The sequence below is a fragment of the Miniopterus schreibersii genome (genome assembly GCF_964146895.1).
Source record: "Miniopterus schreibersii genome assembly, chromosome: 7".
In the NCBI taxonomy this organism is placed as follows: Eukaryota; Metazoa; Chordata; class Mammalia; order Chiroptera; family Miniopteridae; genus Miniopterus; species Miniopterus schreibersii.
The window spans coordinates 1,616,016-1,634,959 of NC_138108.1; the positions used below are offsets into that span (position 1 = coordinate 1,616,016).

At 48.4% G+C, this 18,944-nt stretch overlaps 1 protein-coding gene across 5 annotated transcripts in view; it reads right to left on the bottom strand.

Moving 5' to 3' along the window:
• Positions 1-18,944, bottom strand: part of UBE2F (ubiquitin conjugating enzyme E2 F (putative)) — a 32,572-nt gene that overhangs the window by 3,965 nt on the left and 9,663 nt on the right. For all 5 annotated transcript variants that reach the window (XM_081142352.1, XM_081142353.1, XM_081142355.1 and 2 more), the window contains 5 exons: positions 17,865-17,930; positions 7,358-7,425; positions 3,850-3,920; positions 1,959-2,016; positions 978-1,010 (listed from right to left, as the gene is read on the bottom strand). In XM_081142352.1, the coding sequence (XP_080998478.1) occupies positions 978-1,010; positions 1,959-2,016; positions 3,850-3,920; positions 7,358-7,425; positions 17,865-17,930 (296 nt within the window). The remainder of the gene's footprint in view (positions 1-977; positions 1,011-1,958; positions 2,017-3,849; positions 3,921-7,357; positions 7,426-17,864; positions 17,931-18,944) is intronic.

Here is an 18,944-nt window from a genome sequence, read left to right on the forward strand (position 1 = left end):
AACGCCCAGGACCAGCAGGAAACCGTACAGATTCTTGGTCCCCTCAGTATTAGCTCCCATGTAAGGGAGGCCCCATATCAGCAAGCAGTGGTTAGCTGCTTTGTTCCAGTTGTCACCTGGTGACATCAGCTCAGAAGGCAAAGGGAGGTGGGGACCTGGAGTCTAATTTTGAGGCTCTGCTGTTCTTTATTTTGCTGAAGACAACAAGCAGCCTATGGCCTCCGATGACAGGATGAGGCCAGCAGCCCCACCTCAGGGTGACGAGCTGGGCTGGTGCAGGTGCATCGCTGCAGGCCAGGAAGCTGTCCCTCCAACAGCCACTGTCCTGTGGGCTGTCCGGATGGGCTCATTTGCAAGGAGGGACCTTAGGTTTTACCAACAGTAGCAGAGTTTTTTCCTCCAAATAAGTTGATTTCTTCTAAAGCTCTTTTATGACTCCAAACTCCAAGAAACACATACTACTATATGAAAACTCCAAATTGCAGCTTTTGGCTGTGCCCATCTTAGCTTCTCCCCCTGCCCCCTCCTGCCCTGCGGCCCTGCTGTGACAAGCTGTTTCCTGAGGACAGTGAACTCCTTTGGCAGCTTGTCACTGGTAGAAGGTCTCAAAGGTTCTGGGTTTGTGAGAAGCCTCAAGGTGGGTGAGCACGCCCTCCTTCACCCAAACCAGCATACCAGGGAGCGAAAAGGGCTGTGGACAGGCCTATGAGAGCAGACAGCTGGGCTGCCGGAGGACCCACCCCCACGTGAGGGGAATGTGGCCACAGACCCAGCCTGGGGAATGGAGATGATCTGCTCCCACCCCGAGTCACCTCCCACGTGTCACTGCAAAGCCCCCCAGGGCCAATCTCACTAAAGTGTGACAGGAAAGGGGTCAGTGTGGACGTGGTGCTGTCTTCAGCCCTGTGTCACCCTTATGGGCTAATGCCAGCAGTCAGGGAACCACAGAAGCCTGGGGTTTTGGTCAGTATACTTACAGTAAACAAAGAGTTTAATCCCCAAACAACATCCTGGAAAGAGGAAGAAAGAAGAAAACACAATTCAGGCTCTGTGCTCTCAATCTTTCAAATCCACAAGAAATATGTACTGGACCACATCAAAATTCATCTCAGTAGGCTCTGTGTTTCCCAAGCCAGAAATTAAAACGACTTTTCTCATAACCACAGACTCTGGGAAATGCAGATGAGTGCACAGGCAGTGAATGTAAAACCAGAGAACAGAAACGACCCCCTGGTGAGACCCAGGGTGACGATCCAGATCCTGGCTCGTGGTGAGAGCCCCCAGGCAAGGTCTGCACAGGACACCCCGACCTCACAGCACCACTCACCTGTCACTCCCACCTAGAGTCCGGCCACCTTTAAAATAAACTGTATTTTTGGCATCTGCTGTCTGTTGGGGATTGTAAATAAGCTAATCACCACTGAGTTTTAATAATTTTGCTCTAGTTACTTCAAAAATCAAGGGAGACTAATTTTTTTAATTCTAAGATCAGAAATTTTCATTAAAATACAACTGAAACCCACTTTCTCTCTGGACTGACTTGTGACGTGCGACTCAATCACTGACTCTTTCCGGGCCTTCCTCCTCACGGGCTCAAGGCCTCATGTCTCAGCACTCCTTTATGCTGAGTCTGGGGCCGATCCAAGTGCAGGCTGGGAACACAGCTGCCTGACCCAGGACAAGGGCACGCGCTCCCTGGGCAGTGTCCACCCAACACAAGACAAGGCAAAGGCGATGATGGTTTGGAACCGTTTCATTAGTCAAAGAAAATGGACAGAGGCGCTGACCAGGCAAGCGCTGGGCGAGCAGCCCCCGGCAGGTGTGGGTGGTGGGGAGAGGAGGGGCAGGTGTGCCTGGCCACCTGTGTGCACAGGACAGAGAAGACATGGCTGTTCTTACAGGTGGTTGGTTACTGAAGAGAGGTCTCCAGGGCAGGGCTGGGGTCAAAGGCATCCTACCTTTAATGTCCTCGTGGGAGCCCAGCCAGTGCCGTCGATCGAATGTTCTCTCAGTAAACTGAAAGACAAAAGCAGCGTGGTCAGCAGGGAGCAGCCTCTGTCCCATGAGCGGCAGGTGCTCTGGGGACATGCAGTGTCTTCAGGAGAGCTCTTTTCCTGCACCTGTCTTGCTCTGTGGTCTCACAGTGACATTGGGAGCAATGGGCACTCAGAGGTTCCTGCTGTGTCACCTTGATCCTAAACCCACTTGATGCCTCAACCCCGAGAGGGAGGTGCTCCCATCTCCTGTCCTGTAGGGCAGCTCACTGGGAGCTGTAGGTTAGCACCGATGGGAGCACCTGGCATACGTTTTATTAGCTGCTTAAAAAGGAGCTCAAAAGGGAAAACCTAAGGATAAAGGCAGATTGATACCAAAGTCTGGACAATGCTCCCCGTGGGAGGACCCCATTCAGGGAAGGTCACAGGGTCAGAGGTCCCGTGAGGCCCTAGTTCTCAGCTGCACCCGATCTGTTTCCATTACTGTTTCAGCAACTGTGAATATGCTCCCTCATGTGCACTTTGGAATTATTACCAAGGCTCCCTGTGGAAAACTAGTGTGGCACTGCTGAATCACAGCACGCTGCTGCCTGGCCAGGCCCTAGCGGCTCCCAGGGGACCAGCACCTTGGCACTTCCCGCCCTCCCCTCCTCCCCACTGGGGTTTGCAGTTGTGCCCAGCATCTGCCTGTCCCCAGGGTGCCCATCTTTCTTCTTTTCTTTTTCAGCTGTTTCTCAATCCTCACCTGAGGGTATGTTTACAGACTTCAGAGAAAGGGGGAGAGAGAGGGAGGGGGAGGGAGAGAGAGAAACTGACACGAGAGAAGCACCCATCCACTGCCTCCTGTGCATCTGGACCAGGGATCAAACCTGCCACCAGGTGTGGGCCTTGACCAGGAGTTGAACCCGTAACCGTTGGTAACTCGGGACAGTGCTCCCACCAACTGGGCCACCCGGTGAGGTCGGGGTGTCCACCTTTCATACTGACTGGTAAGGGCTGTCACAAACGATGTCATCCAGCTGCTCTTCGCTTTGGAGCCTGTGTTTTTGTAGTTTTACCTTAACCTATCAATGATTTTCCTGCAAGGTTTCTGGCTTCTGTAGCAGGCCAGTGTTTGCTAAACTCCTGTCACTCTGCTAATAATCGACTTCTCAAAAGCCAGCAGGAGAAAGGAGAGGAATTCCCGCTGCAGACCTAGTCCTGGAGAGGATGGGGACCTGACATAGGAGACCCTGGGAGGAAGCCAGACCACACGCCACTCATCAGTTTTCAAGTCTCAACACTCAGGACAGATGTTTCAAAGGGAAGATGCCTCTAAACAGGTGCGATCACTCTTACAAAATGTACTTTAACTATAAAATAAGGCTGACCTGAAAAGAAGGCGCCATGTACAAAGTGGGAAAGTGGTGCTAACTGCACTGTAGGAAGGGAAGGGGTCCTGCCCTGCGAGCAGCTGGGAGAGGCACAGGCTGCACGCTGCCTTCAGAGATGACGTGTCTGCCAGAGCAGGAGTGACAGGGAAAGACGTTTTCCCGGATGTCATTATGACACTTTTCCCTCTCAGCTAAAGTCAGCCCATGCAGGGAATGTGGTCTCATTAAAACAGGGCAGGAAGTGGGTAGGGGCCCCCGAAGGGCAGGCGGGCAGCTGTATGACACTGCACGGCGCCAGCCAGCAAAGGGCACAGGAGGCCGTGGGTCTGGAGGCATCAGCCAGGGACTGAGTGCAGCCCTAAGCCCCAAGGTGGTCTCCCGATCCTCCCCACCTGGCCCTGCCTCAGAATCTCCCTTCAGAAAGTTCAAGGCTCACGCACAGCGCTCACAAATGCGGAAGGAAGACAGGGAAGAGAACTCACCTCAGACAGATCTCGCCCGTCTCTGTGATGTTGGGGTGCCAGATCCTGGTCAAGCATCTCACTTTGGGTGGCTGCAACGCAGAGAGAGAGGTCACAGGCCCTCTGAGCACGTCGCAGCCACAGTCTCACCATGTGCCCACCCGCCCTCGTTCCCTGCTCACTCGGCATCCCACCTCGACACTGGTTCGCATCACCCACGCGGGAAAGTGTTGTTTCCCTGCACCCTGAGTACCAGTCTTGCTGGTAAAGCACACTCTGCCCGACAGAACCCTCTACAAGCCCCAGGGCTTGACAGTGACTGGGCTGCTGGTTAGGCTGGCTGGGCTGTGAGGAGGAGCCCCATGCACTGCAGGGAGGGGTTCTGCGGCCTCCTGTTTGACACCATCCAGAAGCCCAGATTCCTCTGCACAGAGCTGCTGAGCTGTGGCAGAAAGTCCTGCCCCCACAGGGGTGCCATTCCGAGTGTGTTCCTGAAGGTGCCACTGCCACCTTCCTAGGTGCTAGTCTGGTCCCTTTACTCATAGCAGGGAGAGAATGGAAGAAGGACCGGGAAATAAGCAGACCAATGGTGTTTATGATATGAAGTGTCGGTTAAAGTTGTTTTTGTGTTTTTTTTTTTAATTGTTCAAAATATTACAGATGTCCCCTTTTCTCCCCCACTGACCCCTTCCCCGCCCAGTCCCTCCCCACACAATTGTCTGTATCCTTGTATTCTGCAGAGATGCATATAAATTCTTTTGTTAATCTCCCCCTCCCCCTCCTCTTTTCCTCTGATGCTTCCATGTCATTGAATCTATTCTGTTCATCAGTTTATTAAGTTCTTTAGATTCCACATATAAGCAAGATCATGTGATGTTTGTCTTTCTCTGCCTGGCTTATTTCACTTAGAATAATATTCTCCAGGTCCATCCATAATGTCCCAAAGCGTACAAGGTCCTCCTTCTTTTCAGGTGCGTAGTATTCCATGGTGTAAATGTCCCACAGCTTTTTCATCCACTCATCTACTGATGGGCACTTGGGCTGCTTCCAGATCTCAGCTATTGTAAATAATGCTGCTATGAACATAGGGGTGCGTGTATTCTTTCTGATTGGTGTTTCGGGATTCTTAGGGTATATTCCTAGAAGTGGGATCACTATAAAAGCAATCCGCACTCATTTAAGAAAAAAGACAACGAAAAAAGGAAAGATATATTTACATATATAACCCCGCCCAGAAATAATCTCCATCACCTCGATGTCCACTTTTGAACCTCTACCTGAGGCCACGCACAGATGTGCGCAGAGTCACTTTCTGTATAGAAGTGGGGACATGTGCTATACATCTTTCCACACTTACTTTGTCACCATTTCAGATGGCTTTGGGCCTTCTCGCATTTCATCATACAACAGGAGCCTTTAACAAGCCAGTTCCCTATTCCTGGTCATTGAGGATGCTTCCTGTGTCTACTACACACCAGGCTGGATCAGTGTCTTCCCTCAATCTGTAGACATATTTCCCCAGGATGAGGTCAGGGAGAGGAGCCGCTGGCCAGAGCACCAGATGTGGATACAGCACCAAGTGCCCCCACAGCAAGGGAGGCCCTTTCCCCAGACCTAGATCCAAGGCGGGTCTCCTTGGTTTGACCACTAAGTGTCAACCCCTTGTCATAGAGGGGCAGCATTTTCCCTGTTTGTCACTGGCATTAATTTGTACTTATGATGTTAGCGTGAGGTGTAGAGGGCTTTTAAAAAATCTTTGTAATCAAATTTTTATCTTTGATACAACCTAGAAAGCATTTCACCATCCCCATAGTCTCCTGTACTTTTTCTATTACTCTAACAGCTGCACCTTTACTTGTATAAACATACTTTCTCAGCACCGTCATAAATTTTCTTCCTGATTTCAAAAACACCAAGACATCACAAAACTGAGAAATGATTCATCCAACTGGGTACTATTGGTGTCCCAGGGCTACAGATTTAGGTCCACAGTAAGTTTAAGTCAATTTAATATGCTCTAATCTGCTTTCTGGCACATGAATGGGAGTGCATTCGACAGAGAGATGCCAGTAGAACCTGCACTCCAGCAAGGCCTGCAGGCTGAGGCAGGGAGGCCAGCTGTGTAACTCTCTCTAGTAGGTAACTGAGTACAGCTAACTAGTGGGCAACTGAGTATAGTTAACTAGCGAGTAAGCATAGTTAACAAGTGGGTAACTGAGAACAGTTAACTAGTGGGCAGACTGAGTACGGCTAACTAGTGAGTATAGTTAACAAGTGGGTAACTGAGTATAGTTAACTTGTGAGTAACTGAGTACAGTTAATTAGTGGGTAACTGACTATAGTTAACACCATGGGCAGACTGAATCACCGGCTCAGCACCTGAAGGAACCAACAGCTCTCTCCCTGCTTCCTTGGAGTCCCTGCCACACACTCACCCGGCCTGGTGTTGACCTCATGTCTAAGTGTCAGGCTGCACCTGCCCCCTCTTCTCCTTGTCCCTTCACACCTCCCACAGTCAAGATGTCGACACAGATGCTTCCTTGTCAGTGGCTCTCTTAAATCTCGGCATGAGAACCCTGGACCGGGATCCGGATATACTTTCCAAACTGAACTATTCCTGCAGACCCGCCAGCCCCAAAGAGAGACAAACAGGAAACAGCCAGCGCCACCCTCCATGCCCATGGCTGGCGCTGCCATCCATCCTTCACAGGGCTAAGAGTGTAATAAATGACAGCCACGCAGGGAAAGGGACTCTTCAGTGGGCAAGCAGCTGAGCGTTAGGGGAACACAGTGAGCCCCACTCAGTTCTGCTCCGAGGCAGTCAACACACACGTGAGAGCCACAGAGCACTGGAGGAAGTGGAGATGAGCTACGGGGTCAAGGCCTCTTTAAAGCATTTCACAACAAAAAAACTCATGAAGGAAAGGAGCCTGGACTGTAGTGATGAGGCAAAAAAAGAACTTTTACAGAACAGGAGATAAAAACAGGAAAATATCTACAGCACAGCTATGAAAACTAGAAAAAAGTTTCACATAATTTCTGTGTAAGAAAAACAAACACCCCGAAGGAACAAAGGTAAGCTCACAATAGCTCATAAAAACATGAGTTGCGAATACAATAGGAAAAATATTCAACATCTTACTTAAAAAATGAAAGTTCAAATGACAATGAGGAAATATTTCTTTCCTCCCAAAATGGCAAAAAGAAGTAATGAAAACGTGCCAACTTGATGAGGGCAGGGAAGGGGAATTTTCAGACACTACTGGAGAAGCTGCCAACTGGCCTAAGGTCCCCGGAGGGCAGGGCTGGGCTCTCGCTGCAGACGGCCGCTGTCCTCACAAGCACTTGTTCACAAAATGCCTCTCTACTAGGACTCCAAGACCACTGCTGGGTGACACCAGCCACACAGCGTCAGCCATTCCATGCTCCGTCCCAGGACTGGGTGTAACGGGACACAATGGGGGGGTGCCACCCGGTGACGGCCACCTGCCCACGTGGAGGGAAATGGGCTGAGACGCAGGCTACTCACCACCATGTTGTACGCATCAGGAACTTCCGTTTCAAACTGAAATTTTCCACCCTGGTAGTAACCCTCATCTATCAAAAAACACAAAACAAAACAAAAAATCCTTTAAATTAAAAAAAAAAAAGGAAACAAAAGCAACACCGTGTTAGGATTCAGCACACAGAGGGTTAAGCGCTCGTAAGAGGACTCGGGGTGCTTGTCAGGCCCTGCCCAGCCCGTTAGGACCCTGCTCCGCTCTGCCCGCCACGGTCCCCCCTCTGGGCCCAGCAGCCCCATCCTTCTGAAGACTGGCCCCCCTCAGTCTCCCAGAGCCCCACCTAAGCAGCCTGCTCTCACCTGCACCGCAGCACCCAGCATGTCCCCTCATCACACCTCACACAGGTAACCTCTTATGTTTAAGCTGTGTGGTCACCGTTTGCTGCTGGTCTCTCCACGAGAATGTCAGTTCCACGAGGTAGGAGGCTGCTGTACCCCCAGTGCCCAGCACACGGCTTCTGGCCATTTAACAAAGGTTCACTGAGGACAGACCCTGTGCGATGCACGCTCTGGCCCTGGGGACAGAGCTGTGAATCAGACAGAATTGCTGCCTCACTAGTGTGCCAGTCAATAGCTGGGGGCTGGCAGGCATGCAGGAGGAGGTCCAGGGTTGAGCGGCACTACCACGCCACTCGCCAGGCCTGTAGACCCCACAGCACCGCGCCACCAGCTGCTCTGCCTCTTCTAGTCTGCCCGCAGGTGAGCCTGGTTCCCAGGTGTAAACGCTGCGGAGCTGCCGCCAGCAGAGGGCGCCCAGGACAAATGTGCAAGAGCCAGGAAATGCCCCCCAGCAATTAAACTCTACAATTTGATGAAATTAACGTCTTTAAAGTGAAGGTTCAACTTCCCCCAAATATTTCTCACCATGAACAAATCATCAATACATCCTACCACTCCCTCAGCTGTTTATATAAAATAAACATTTAGTAGTCTGCTGTTTGCCTTTTGATGTAGTTGTCCAACTAGCTTTCATTTAAGCCAGTCTTTCTATGGTTTCTGTCTTTGCTATTACCTAAAAAAGGTCTTTCCCAACCAAGATTACAGAAGTATCTTATTTCTATATTTTCCCCTAGTAATCTTATGGTTTCATATATTTTATCAGCTCCTCCATTCACCTAGAATTTACTGCAGATAAGGTGGCATGTTTCTAACTGCCTGCCCACCCCCTCACAGCAGTCATCACTCTATCCTCCCCCCATCTGACATGTCTATTTCTACTGCTTAGTGACTGAAGTATTAAGTAAGACTTTTAGAAAAGATATTTTTGGGAAAAGTTTAAACTTCAGATATAAGAACTTTGCAGATAAGTGGCATCGTAGGTATAAAATACTCAGATCAGAGTACTGTTCCCCAGAGGCTCTGTGGCCACTGGTCTCAGCTGACCCTGATCTGGGGCTCTGTGAACTGTGGCCACAGCTGGCTGACAGGCCTCTGCGCTGTCTGCTGCCACTCGGGCTGCGTGGGCCAGCCCGCCTGATACTGCCGCTTCCTCTCCAGTGCATTAACTGCAGTTTGACTACTGCCCACCAGTTTCAAAGCAGATTTATTTGGTCTAAGTGGGTTTTTTACCAAAGTCCTCTAGCCTAGCCAAGCTCTCAGGAACTGTCAGAATTACAGAATCTCTGAGCTCACTGAAAATAGAGCAGACTGTTCTAATTTTTCTATGTCATGGAGTAAACAATCTGCTCCCAAGCCAGAACTTTCCCCCTCTAGGCTACACAGCTCTGGGCCCACTCTAGCCTACATTTGCCCAAAACCACCACAGCCCAACTTAAAAAGCAGCTGGGGAGCAGGCTGTAAAGAGCACCTCATTACAGACTTTCTCCAGGACTGGCTGATGCGTTCTCACCGACCCACCCTCTGGGCCTAGATGTCGAGTGTGGACCTCACAGGATGATGGAGTGGAAAAAGGCCTGTCCACTCCGGGGCCAGTGGGCAGAGGGCTCCTTCAGAGCATCTGCAGCCCAGTGTGCACCATGGCCCGGGGCACCGCATCCCAGCCTGTCCAACCATGTCCCTGTCTATGGCTGCTGCAACTGAAAACAACCTGCTTCCTGGACAACTGGGTGTTCAGTACAAGGGTGAGAGCAGTTGGGAAGCCCTTGGCACCGGCCCTCCATTGGCCACCCCCCTCCTGTGCCTGGAGCCCACTCCCTCCCGCCTTCCAGGACCTGGGCACCAGTCTTCCAGCAGGTGATGGGATTTCCTGGGAGGACAGGCTGTCCCAGGAGCTTTCAGAGTCCACTTCTAGGTGGCTAGTGTCCATGCGCACTTGACCCTGACATGGATCTGCCAACAGTGCTCGGGATCAAGGTGTCATGCCAGCGATGTAGAGGTCCCCTCCCCAGCGCCCCTTTCACAACTTTCATCGGGCTTGAGAATAAGGCCCACTTCTCAGTGTCCTGTCATTGTGAGGCCAGAAGGGTGTGAAGCCCTGGTCATAGCCAGTTCCCTGACCTGAGGCAATACAGGAGGGCCCTGCTCTCCCTAATCACGCCCACTTCTGTGAAGGGCAAAGTGCCAAGTCATGGACAGATGTCCTGGTTCCTATTGGCTGCCCTGAATTCAGACACTGTGTGTGGGGCTGCTGGCACGGATGGTCAACACTCCATTTAGGAACTTCTACCCTGGGACGAAGGAGATAGAACCATCACCCCATGAGAAGCAACAAGCAGCAGATGTGGGGCCTTTCCCCACCCAGGTGAACAGCTCCCGCCCACTAGGAATGAAATCCAGCAGTGAGACGCCCATCAGAGGCATCTCAGAACTGAGAAGGAAAGGCTTGGCCCGAGACAAAGGCTGGCGGTGATGGTTTGGCAATTAGAATGTCTGCCTGTTAATGTAAATGGCAGAAATCCTGACCAACTGAAGGAGCTAAGCTGCAGCTTCACGCTTCTGAGAATATAGAGCATGTTTAAGTTTTTTAATATACTATATTGGTAAGGGTATGACAAAATTAATAACTTCACAATTTTCTCAGCTCCAAGTGTTCGGGTAAAACAAGGTACTTCCACGTGAAGAAAGATAGGTGTGAGCAATCAGGTCATTTGACATCTGGGGAAAGTGGTTTTGGTGCAAGCTTTGCCCCAACTGGGGCCGGAGATCAAACCTACAGCCTAGGTACGTGCCTGGGCGAGGAACTGAACCTGCTACTTTTTGGTGTATGGACAATGCTCCTACCAACTTAGCCACCTGGCCAGGGTGCAGCATGTTGTTTAAAGTCATTATGACCCTTTCACACACACATGCTGAGAGCCTGTGTGTGCCAGGCTCTGTTCTGGGCACTGGAGACACAACACTGAGAGGTCTTTCTGCCCCTGTGAGGCAGCTGTTCTAGTGGGAGACGAAGTAACTCAGTGAACCAGTTCTAGGACAAAGATGAAAAGGGCTAGGGGTTGGGGGGTGGGAGGAGCTGCGATTCTAAATGGGGTGATGGAAGAGGCTTAGGACAGGAGGACACCGGGGTGAAGGGCACTCCCAGAAGGGGGAAGCTTGGTGAAGCCCACTAGGGCCTGGGGCTCACGGAACCTGCAGAGGCCAGAAAGCCAGGCAGGGTAGGGAGCTAAGGCCGAAGAGGTGCCAGGTCCAGCTGTGCAGGCCGCCATGAGTGTGTGGCTTTACTCAGAGTGAGTGGGAGCATGGAAGGGGGTGGGCACAGGAGGAGCAGAGTCATATGCACAGACACAGGGCTGGGGTCAGGGAGGCTGCTACAGTGAGCTGGCTGCGAGACCAAGTGGGGCGGCCGGGTGGAAACACTGTGATGACAGCCACAGCAGGGTTTGCTGGCAAGTTCAGCACTGGGTGTGGAAGAGAAGGAACAAAGGATCTCTGACCCTGCAGTGGAAAGGGCAGAGTTGCCACTGAGAAGGTAAAAAGACTGCAGAGGGCACAACTGTGTGGAGTTCAGCACCTGACACGTGAATTTGGGATCCCATGTCAACCTGGAGGGAAGCCTGCTCGGCAGTGCACAGACTGCTCTGGAGTGCAGGGAGGCCGGCTGGAAGAGAGCAGCTGGTAGCTGTTCTGCGCACAGAATTGTCCGGATTTCATGAGCTGGCAAGGTCCCTGGGGACCTGGGGTCAGAAGACGGGACAGGAGGGGGAGCTGGCAACAAAGGAGAAAAACCCCAGAGCCAAGAGCTGGTATAAACAGTAACTCAACCAATAGAAAATGCTTAGCCCGGCTGGGTGTGGCTCCGCAGTTGAGCATCAACCTAGGATCCAGGAGATCGCGGTTTGATTCCCAGTCAGGGCACATGCCTGGGTTGCGGGCTCGATCCCCAGTCGGGGGCGTGCAGGAGGCAGCCGATCAATGACTCTCATCATTGATGTTTCTATCTCTCTCTCTCCCTCTCCCTTCCTCTCTCTGAAATCAATAAAAAGATATATTTAAACAAAAAAGAAAGAAAATGCTAACAGTTAAAGGAACTTTTAAAATAATTAAATGTGTACATATTTACAGAAGAGTCTGAAAAGAGTGACAACACACTCATAAGCAAACATGTTGACCTTGGGATGAAATTCTATGGAATGAGTGGAACAGAATGTGAGAGCACAGAGAAAAACCAACAACGGGCCCTTTCCAACAACTGAGGGAGCACTTTTCCATTTTTAAAAAATTGCCAATGGGCCCTGGCAGGTGGCTCAGTTGGTTAGGGCATCGTCCTGTACATGAGAAGGTCGCGGGTTCAATTTCCAGTCAGGGCATGCATGGAAGGCCACAGATAGATGTTTCTCTTTCTCTCTCTTCCTTTCTCTTTAAAATCAATAAAATAAAAAAACACATCCTTGGGCAATGATTAAAAAAATTGCACAATAGTGGGTGTAGCCACGGTATTTAGATTCCACTGGAAACATTTTAAAGAGTAATATACTTTTATCTTTAAATGTCAATATTTACAGCACACTAGAAATTACACTCTATGCAAATCTTAAACTTAAAAGTCAGGAAAACACTGTCCCTGCCAACATGACCGGGGGGTTGGCACACTTTTTCTATAAAGGGCCAGACAGCAAGCACTCCGGCTTTGGGCCACAGGGCCCTATCACACATCGCTTTGTCTTATTTTGTACTTTCACAGCTCTCTAAAAATGTAAAACCCAATCTCCATCCAAGAGCCGTACAACAACTAGCCCAGGTGAGAGTGGGCTCACTGGCCGGTCTGCCCACCGATATTTATACATGAGAACTAAACTGGTGGGTGACCCTGAGACATAGTCACACAGGAAGCTGGCTCATGTAGGAGGGAAAGCTTGGGGGTTGGGGGGTGTCATCAGGTCAGATCAGAAAATAAGGACAAGAGACACAGTAACAAGCACGGCGACACGGGGAGCACACACCATGGGGTCACTGAGGCTATGCACATGGCCATGCGCCCAGTCCACCACACCTGACACGTGGGACGGGCACAACATTACGTTCTGAAGAAAGAGATTAAGTAAACTGGCTGCAGCCCCACAGCTAGTAGGTGGCACGCCTGCTTCCTGATAAATTGCAGACATCAAAAGCTAGTTCTTTGCAAAGAGAGAAGAACCAAATTACCAATATCAGGAATGAAGGAGACATCAGTACATATCTTCCAGACACGAGGATATTCTGAACAACTTTTACATCAATAAATTCTACAGCTTAGGGGAAATGAACAAATTCCTTGAAAGAAAAAAATTAGCGAAGCCAACTTGAGAATAGATGAATAACCCTATATCATTAAATAAATTGAATTCCAAAAAGGAAACTCAAGGTCCAGATTGCTTAATTGGTGAATTCTAGCAAATATTTAAGGAAGAATTAATACCAACCCTATACAAACTCTTCCAGAAACCATAAGGGAACACTTATTCACTTATTCTACCAGGCTACCACTGCTGTGATGCCAAACCAAAGAAATGACAAGAAAAATGCAACCGACATTTCTCATGAACGCTGACAGAATTCTCTAACAAATATTAGCAAATTGAATAAAAAAAATGGATACCACCTCATGACCAAGTGGGGTTTATTGCAGAAATATGAGGTTGGTTTAATATTCAAAAATCAATGTTTCATTTACCATATTGTAAAATAATGGAGAAAAATAATGAGATTATCTCAATTGATGCAAAAAAGCATTTGAAAAATTCAACACACATTCATGACAAAAACTCTAAGCAAGGAAAAGAAAGGAACTCTTCAGTCTTACAGAGGCCATGTTTTAAAAAATAACAAACCTACAGCTGACATCATAGTCAATGAATAATGAACACTTTCCCCTTAAGATGAGAAACGAAGCAAAGACGTGCTCTCACAACTTCTATCGTCACTGTTGTGGCGACACAGCCAGTGCGATAAGAAAAAGAAATTAAAGGCACACATACTGGTGAGAAAGAAGTAAAACTATCTTTACTCACAGATGCAATCATGATAGGAATCCTAAGAATATTTTTAATAGCTACGAGAATTTAATAATTTAGCATGGTAACATGACACACAATCAACATTTTTTTTTTAAAATATATCTTTACTGATTTCAGAGAGAGGAAAGGAGAGGGAGAGAGAGAGATAGAAACATCAATGATGAGAGAGTCATTGATCGGCTGCAGCCCACAACCCGGGCATGTGCCCTGACTAGGAATCGAACCCTGATCGCCTGGATCCTAGGTCGACGCTTAACCGCTGAGCCACGCCGGGCCGGGCAAGCAACACATTTTTAAAAATCAATTGCATTTTTATACACTAATAACAAGTAAAATAGAAATTTTAAAAATACCATTTAGCCTGGCCGGTGTGGCTTAGTGGTTGAGGGTTGACCCATGAACCTGGAGGTCACGGTTCGATTCCTGATCAGGGCACATGCCTGGGTTGCAGGCTCAATCCCCAGTAGGGGGCGTGCAGGAGGCAGCCCACGATGTTTCTCTCTCTCTCCCCCTCTCCTTTCCTCTCTCTGAAATCAATAAAAATGTATTTAAAAAGTAATAATAATATTACAACAGCTTGAAAAAACATGGAATTCTTAGTGACATATTTAACAAAGTGTTTGCAGGACCTATATATACACTAACACTACTACAAAATGCTCTGAGAGAAAATAAAGGAGATCTAAATAACTGGAGGCATTCACCATGCTCACAAATTGGAAGACTCGATGTTGGTAAGATGTCACTTCTTGCTGGACTGATGCATGGCGTCAACACAATCTCAATCAAAATCCCACTATCAGGGATGCAAGTTAAGTCCATGATGAGACACCATTTCACACCCAAACACTGGTAAGTACGTAGGACAGTTGGAAGCTGTCACACATTGCTAGCTGGTATACGGTACAACCACTTTAGAAAGCTTCTTAAAAGTTAAACATATATCTTTCCCATGACTCAGAGACTTCATTCGTAAGTGGAATCTAAGAGAAATGAAAAATACGAGTATATAAAGGATGGTAAGAGAATGCGAATAGCAGTCTTATTCATAATAGCTAAAGCTGGTAAGACTTTAGTGTCCACCAATAGGAAAAGGACAATTATTCACACGACAGAGGAACAGACTGCAGACACGCACAACATGTATGAATTTAAAAACACATCACATGTCAGTAGCCAGAGACAAAGAATACATAAGTATATAGGACACACGCAATTCTCTTACATAAGATGTAAGAGTAGATAAGATTCTATTTACATGAAATTCAAGAACTGACAAAGCTGATTCGTGGTACTAGAAACCAGAAAGGAATCTGGGTGGGCAGCAGGGCCGAGGAACTGACTGAAGCAGCACAAGGGGACATCAGGAGTGGAGGAAACATCTTCATCGGGTTATGGTTATTCAGGGACATACATTTTTTGAAACTTATTAAGCTGTACAATTCAAATTAGTGCATTTTATTGTTTGTAATTTTATAGCTCCATAAACTTACTTATATAGCAAAACCTCAAATTAAAGTAATAATTGTTATTTATATCCAGGGCCCCCATGCCACAGCGGGGCAGGCTGAGGGACCTCCAGGGCAGCTGGGCAGCTGTGACCTGGCCCACGCAGTGTTTCCGACCTCACAGGAGGCTCTGGGGAGATTTGAGCCAGTGTTTAGGGTCTAGCTTTATTTTGTTTTGTTTCACTTGCTAGTATTTTTTTCTTATTTTGTGAGTTTATGTGAAGACTCTTTTTTCCCCTAAATTCCTTTCCTTTCCTCTGTCACCGAATTTCAGTTCCATCTTTTCTCTGAAGAGCACATTTATTCCCAAGCATGAGGGACATTCCAGAAACTACCCAAACTGAAAACACCAAGTATGAACAGGACTACGCTGCCAGAAGCCAGACGGAGAGCTCTGAGCTCCAAACGCAAAGGTAGCTCCTCCACCCTGAGCACCCTGTGCCAGGATCTCACAGGTTCTTTCCTCGGATTTCAGACTGGGCCCCAGGATTACTGGCTGCAAATGACCCAGTGTCAACACCATCTGTTTCACCCACCATTAAAACTACTTCTCAGACGTACCTCTATCAATTTTTCAAAACTAAGAGGAGTGTAACTCCAGAAAGTCTTTTAAAAACCATGATTCCAGGCCAGTGTTCAGGGCTGGCAGACGGCGGCCCTGCTTTCTGGACCCCAGAGAGGCACAGAGCTCTCTGACTCACAGTGTGTGAGAAGCGCACTTGGCATACAGCTCCAGCTGACAATTGTGTCCCTGATATGCACATGTCACAAACAAACGCTAAACACTCATAGTTACAGGTGCCAAAATACAAGTCCCTTGTTTATCTGATCCAGCAGGAACACCAAAACCATACCAAACAATAGGAGGACCATGTCATATACATGGCCACAACATCCATGTAACTGGGGGGGAGGGGGGATGCAGTTTAAAAAAAAGTAACACTTGCCCAGCCGGGTGTGGCTCAGCGGTTGAGAGTCAACCTAGGATCCAGGTGATCGGGGTTCGATTCCCGGTCAGGGCACATGCCCGGGTTGCAGGCTAGGCGGCCGATCAATGACTCTCTCATCATTGATATTTCTATCTCTCTCTCCCCCTCTCCCTTCCTCTCTCTGAAATCAATAAAGATATATTTAAAAACAAAACAAAACACTTAACCAGAGGTTGGACTTAACACAAACCTACTCAAGTAAGATAGTGAGAAGCCTGGCAAAGTCCACCAGGTGGCTGAGAAGGACACCAAGCCAATGCCTGAGCTGGACACAGCCACAGAATCCCTGACAGCCACTGACAATGCCTAGAAGGTGGAGGGTAACCAATGTTTTGATGATACACACACACAGCTCTGAGGCTGCTTACTCAACAGAGACCCACTCTTCATCACCATGACAGGTTCTGAAAATGCCGTGCATTGGCGCCCCGAGTCACCAGAAACAGTGTGCTCAGTGCCCTCACTACAATCAAAACAGCCTGCAGTGAGCTTTATGATGGCGGCCGAGAGTGGTCCATTTTCACCATGTGTTTGGAGTCCAAGTCCGGTCATCTCTGGGCGTGTAAACAGCCCATTTCTGACAGTGTTCGGGGCTAACACTATCCTGGTGTCACTCAGCTTAACAGAAATGGTACCAGACTGAATTTACATCCATGTCCCAGAGCAGTTTATAGAACCATCACAGGATTCGGTAAATCTTTAAAATGTTTCAAACACATTTCGAAAATGGGATGTCTCATTATTATAAATCATCTCCCAACAGCAAAAAACAGACAAACATTGTACATACAGGGAGACAACTTTGGGGCATATTTGTGGGCTCATCACCACCTGCTGGAATTCTGTGTTCTTTCAGAGCCTGTTTCTCACCCCCTCCATCCCCCACTTACAACATCCTCGTATCCCCCACAATATTCCCTTCACTCCAGTTAATTCCCTTTGTCCAACCCGCCCCACTCCGCCTGTTGGCTGTGGCACCACACCCACTGCCGAGGTAACTCAGCCAGAGCTGGAACCTGGAGCCCTTGGAGCTGCACTGTGAACAGAAAAGCACAAGTCCTCCCTCCAGCTCCCAGTGTGACCAGGGAGGAGACTGTTACCCTCCAGAGCACTGGGAGCTGAGATAGTTATCAGTCCCAACGAGGACAGCTCGACATCTGCCCCACCCGCCATGCTGCACTTAGGCTACACAACTGTTCCTGTCCCAGGAGATAGAGCCTGTTCCATCACACTCCGTATTGGGGGCTGTGGCCAAGAGGTTAGGAAGTCATTTCACCAGGTCCCACAGCTGCTATATGCAGAGCAGGACCTGAGCCCAGTAAGGACTCCAGAGCACACACCCCTCACCGCACACCAGCAGCCTGTCCTGTTCACTGTGGCTACTGGCGTGTCCCTGGTTACTGGAATGAATGCCTCAGATTCACAGGACTAGGCTCTACTTGACCACAAAGCATATATCTTATCTTCACATGGAAAGGCTGTTACTATCATGACTTTCAAAAAGTTAGGGGACAAATGAAGCCAAAGATTACAGGTTTGGGCAGCCTTTAAAATCTGCTGTTTAAGAAGTACATAGGAATATTACCTGGGGTGACAGTTAGCTGAAAGCAGTGGAGCTTGTTTGGGTCAGGAAAATGCACTTTACAGGTACCTGCAAGAGAAACAGCATGTCAGGAAGATCTGAGAGCTGGGGTGGCTCTCGTGAGGCCAACCTTGAACCCCTGCCCCAGGCTAATAGTGTCAGATCCCCTCACTGCTTATTTGGTAATAATTGTGCCAATGCACCAAAACAGCAAACCAGTGATTTCTCCCATGTGGTTTCCTGCTACAGTCTTCTACTACTTAATTCCAAATTGAAATGTTTTCACTCTTTTAAACCAGGGGTGGGAAACCTTTTTTTGGCCATTTGGATATTTATAACATCATTTGTGGGCCATACAAAATTATCAACTTAAAAATTAGCCTGCTAGCCTGGCTGGCATGGCTCAGCAGTTGAGCACTGACCTACGATCCAGGAGACCACAGTTCGATTCCAGGTCAGGGCACATGCCCAGGTTGAAGGCTTGATCCCCAGAAGGGGGCATGCAGGAGGCAGCTGATCAATGACTTTATCATGATGTTTCTTTCTCTTTCTCTCTCTCTCTTTCCCTCTCTCTCTCTCTCTCTCTCTCTCTCTCTCTCTCCTTCTCTCTGAAATCAAGACACATTAAAAAAAACAACTTAGCATGCTATAATTGGTCAAACATTTAATTAACTCACCCCTAAAGTGATGGCTGGAACTGCTTCTCTTCAGTGAGGCCATACCAAATGATTTCTCAGGCCGTATATAGCCTGCAGGCCGGGGACATTCCCCACCCTCGCTTTAAATGGTCACTAGCAATAGAAATCCTTCCACTAATTTCAAGATTTATGCTGTTTTTCTTTGAAAAGAAGAAATCATACTGCAGAGATTAAAATACATGGGTAAAGGCTCCCTACATATGGGAAAACCAGAAAAAGGACCCAGGTCAAACTGCTGGCGTGCTTATCTCATATCTCTCTCCGCACCCCCCCCCCCCACTCTCTCTAAAAATCAATGGGAAAAATATCCTTGGGTGAGGAGTGACAAATATATATATATATATGTATGTACACATATGTACATACATATACATGTGTGTGTGTA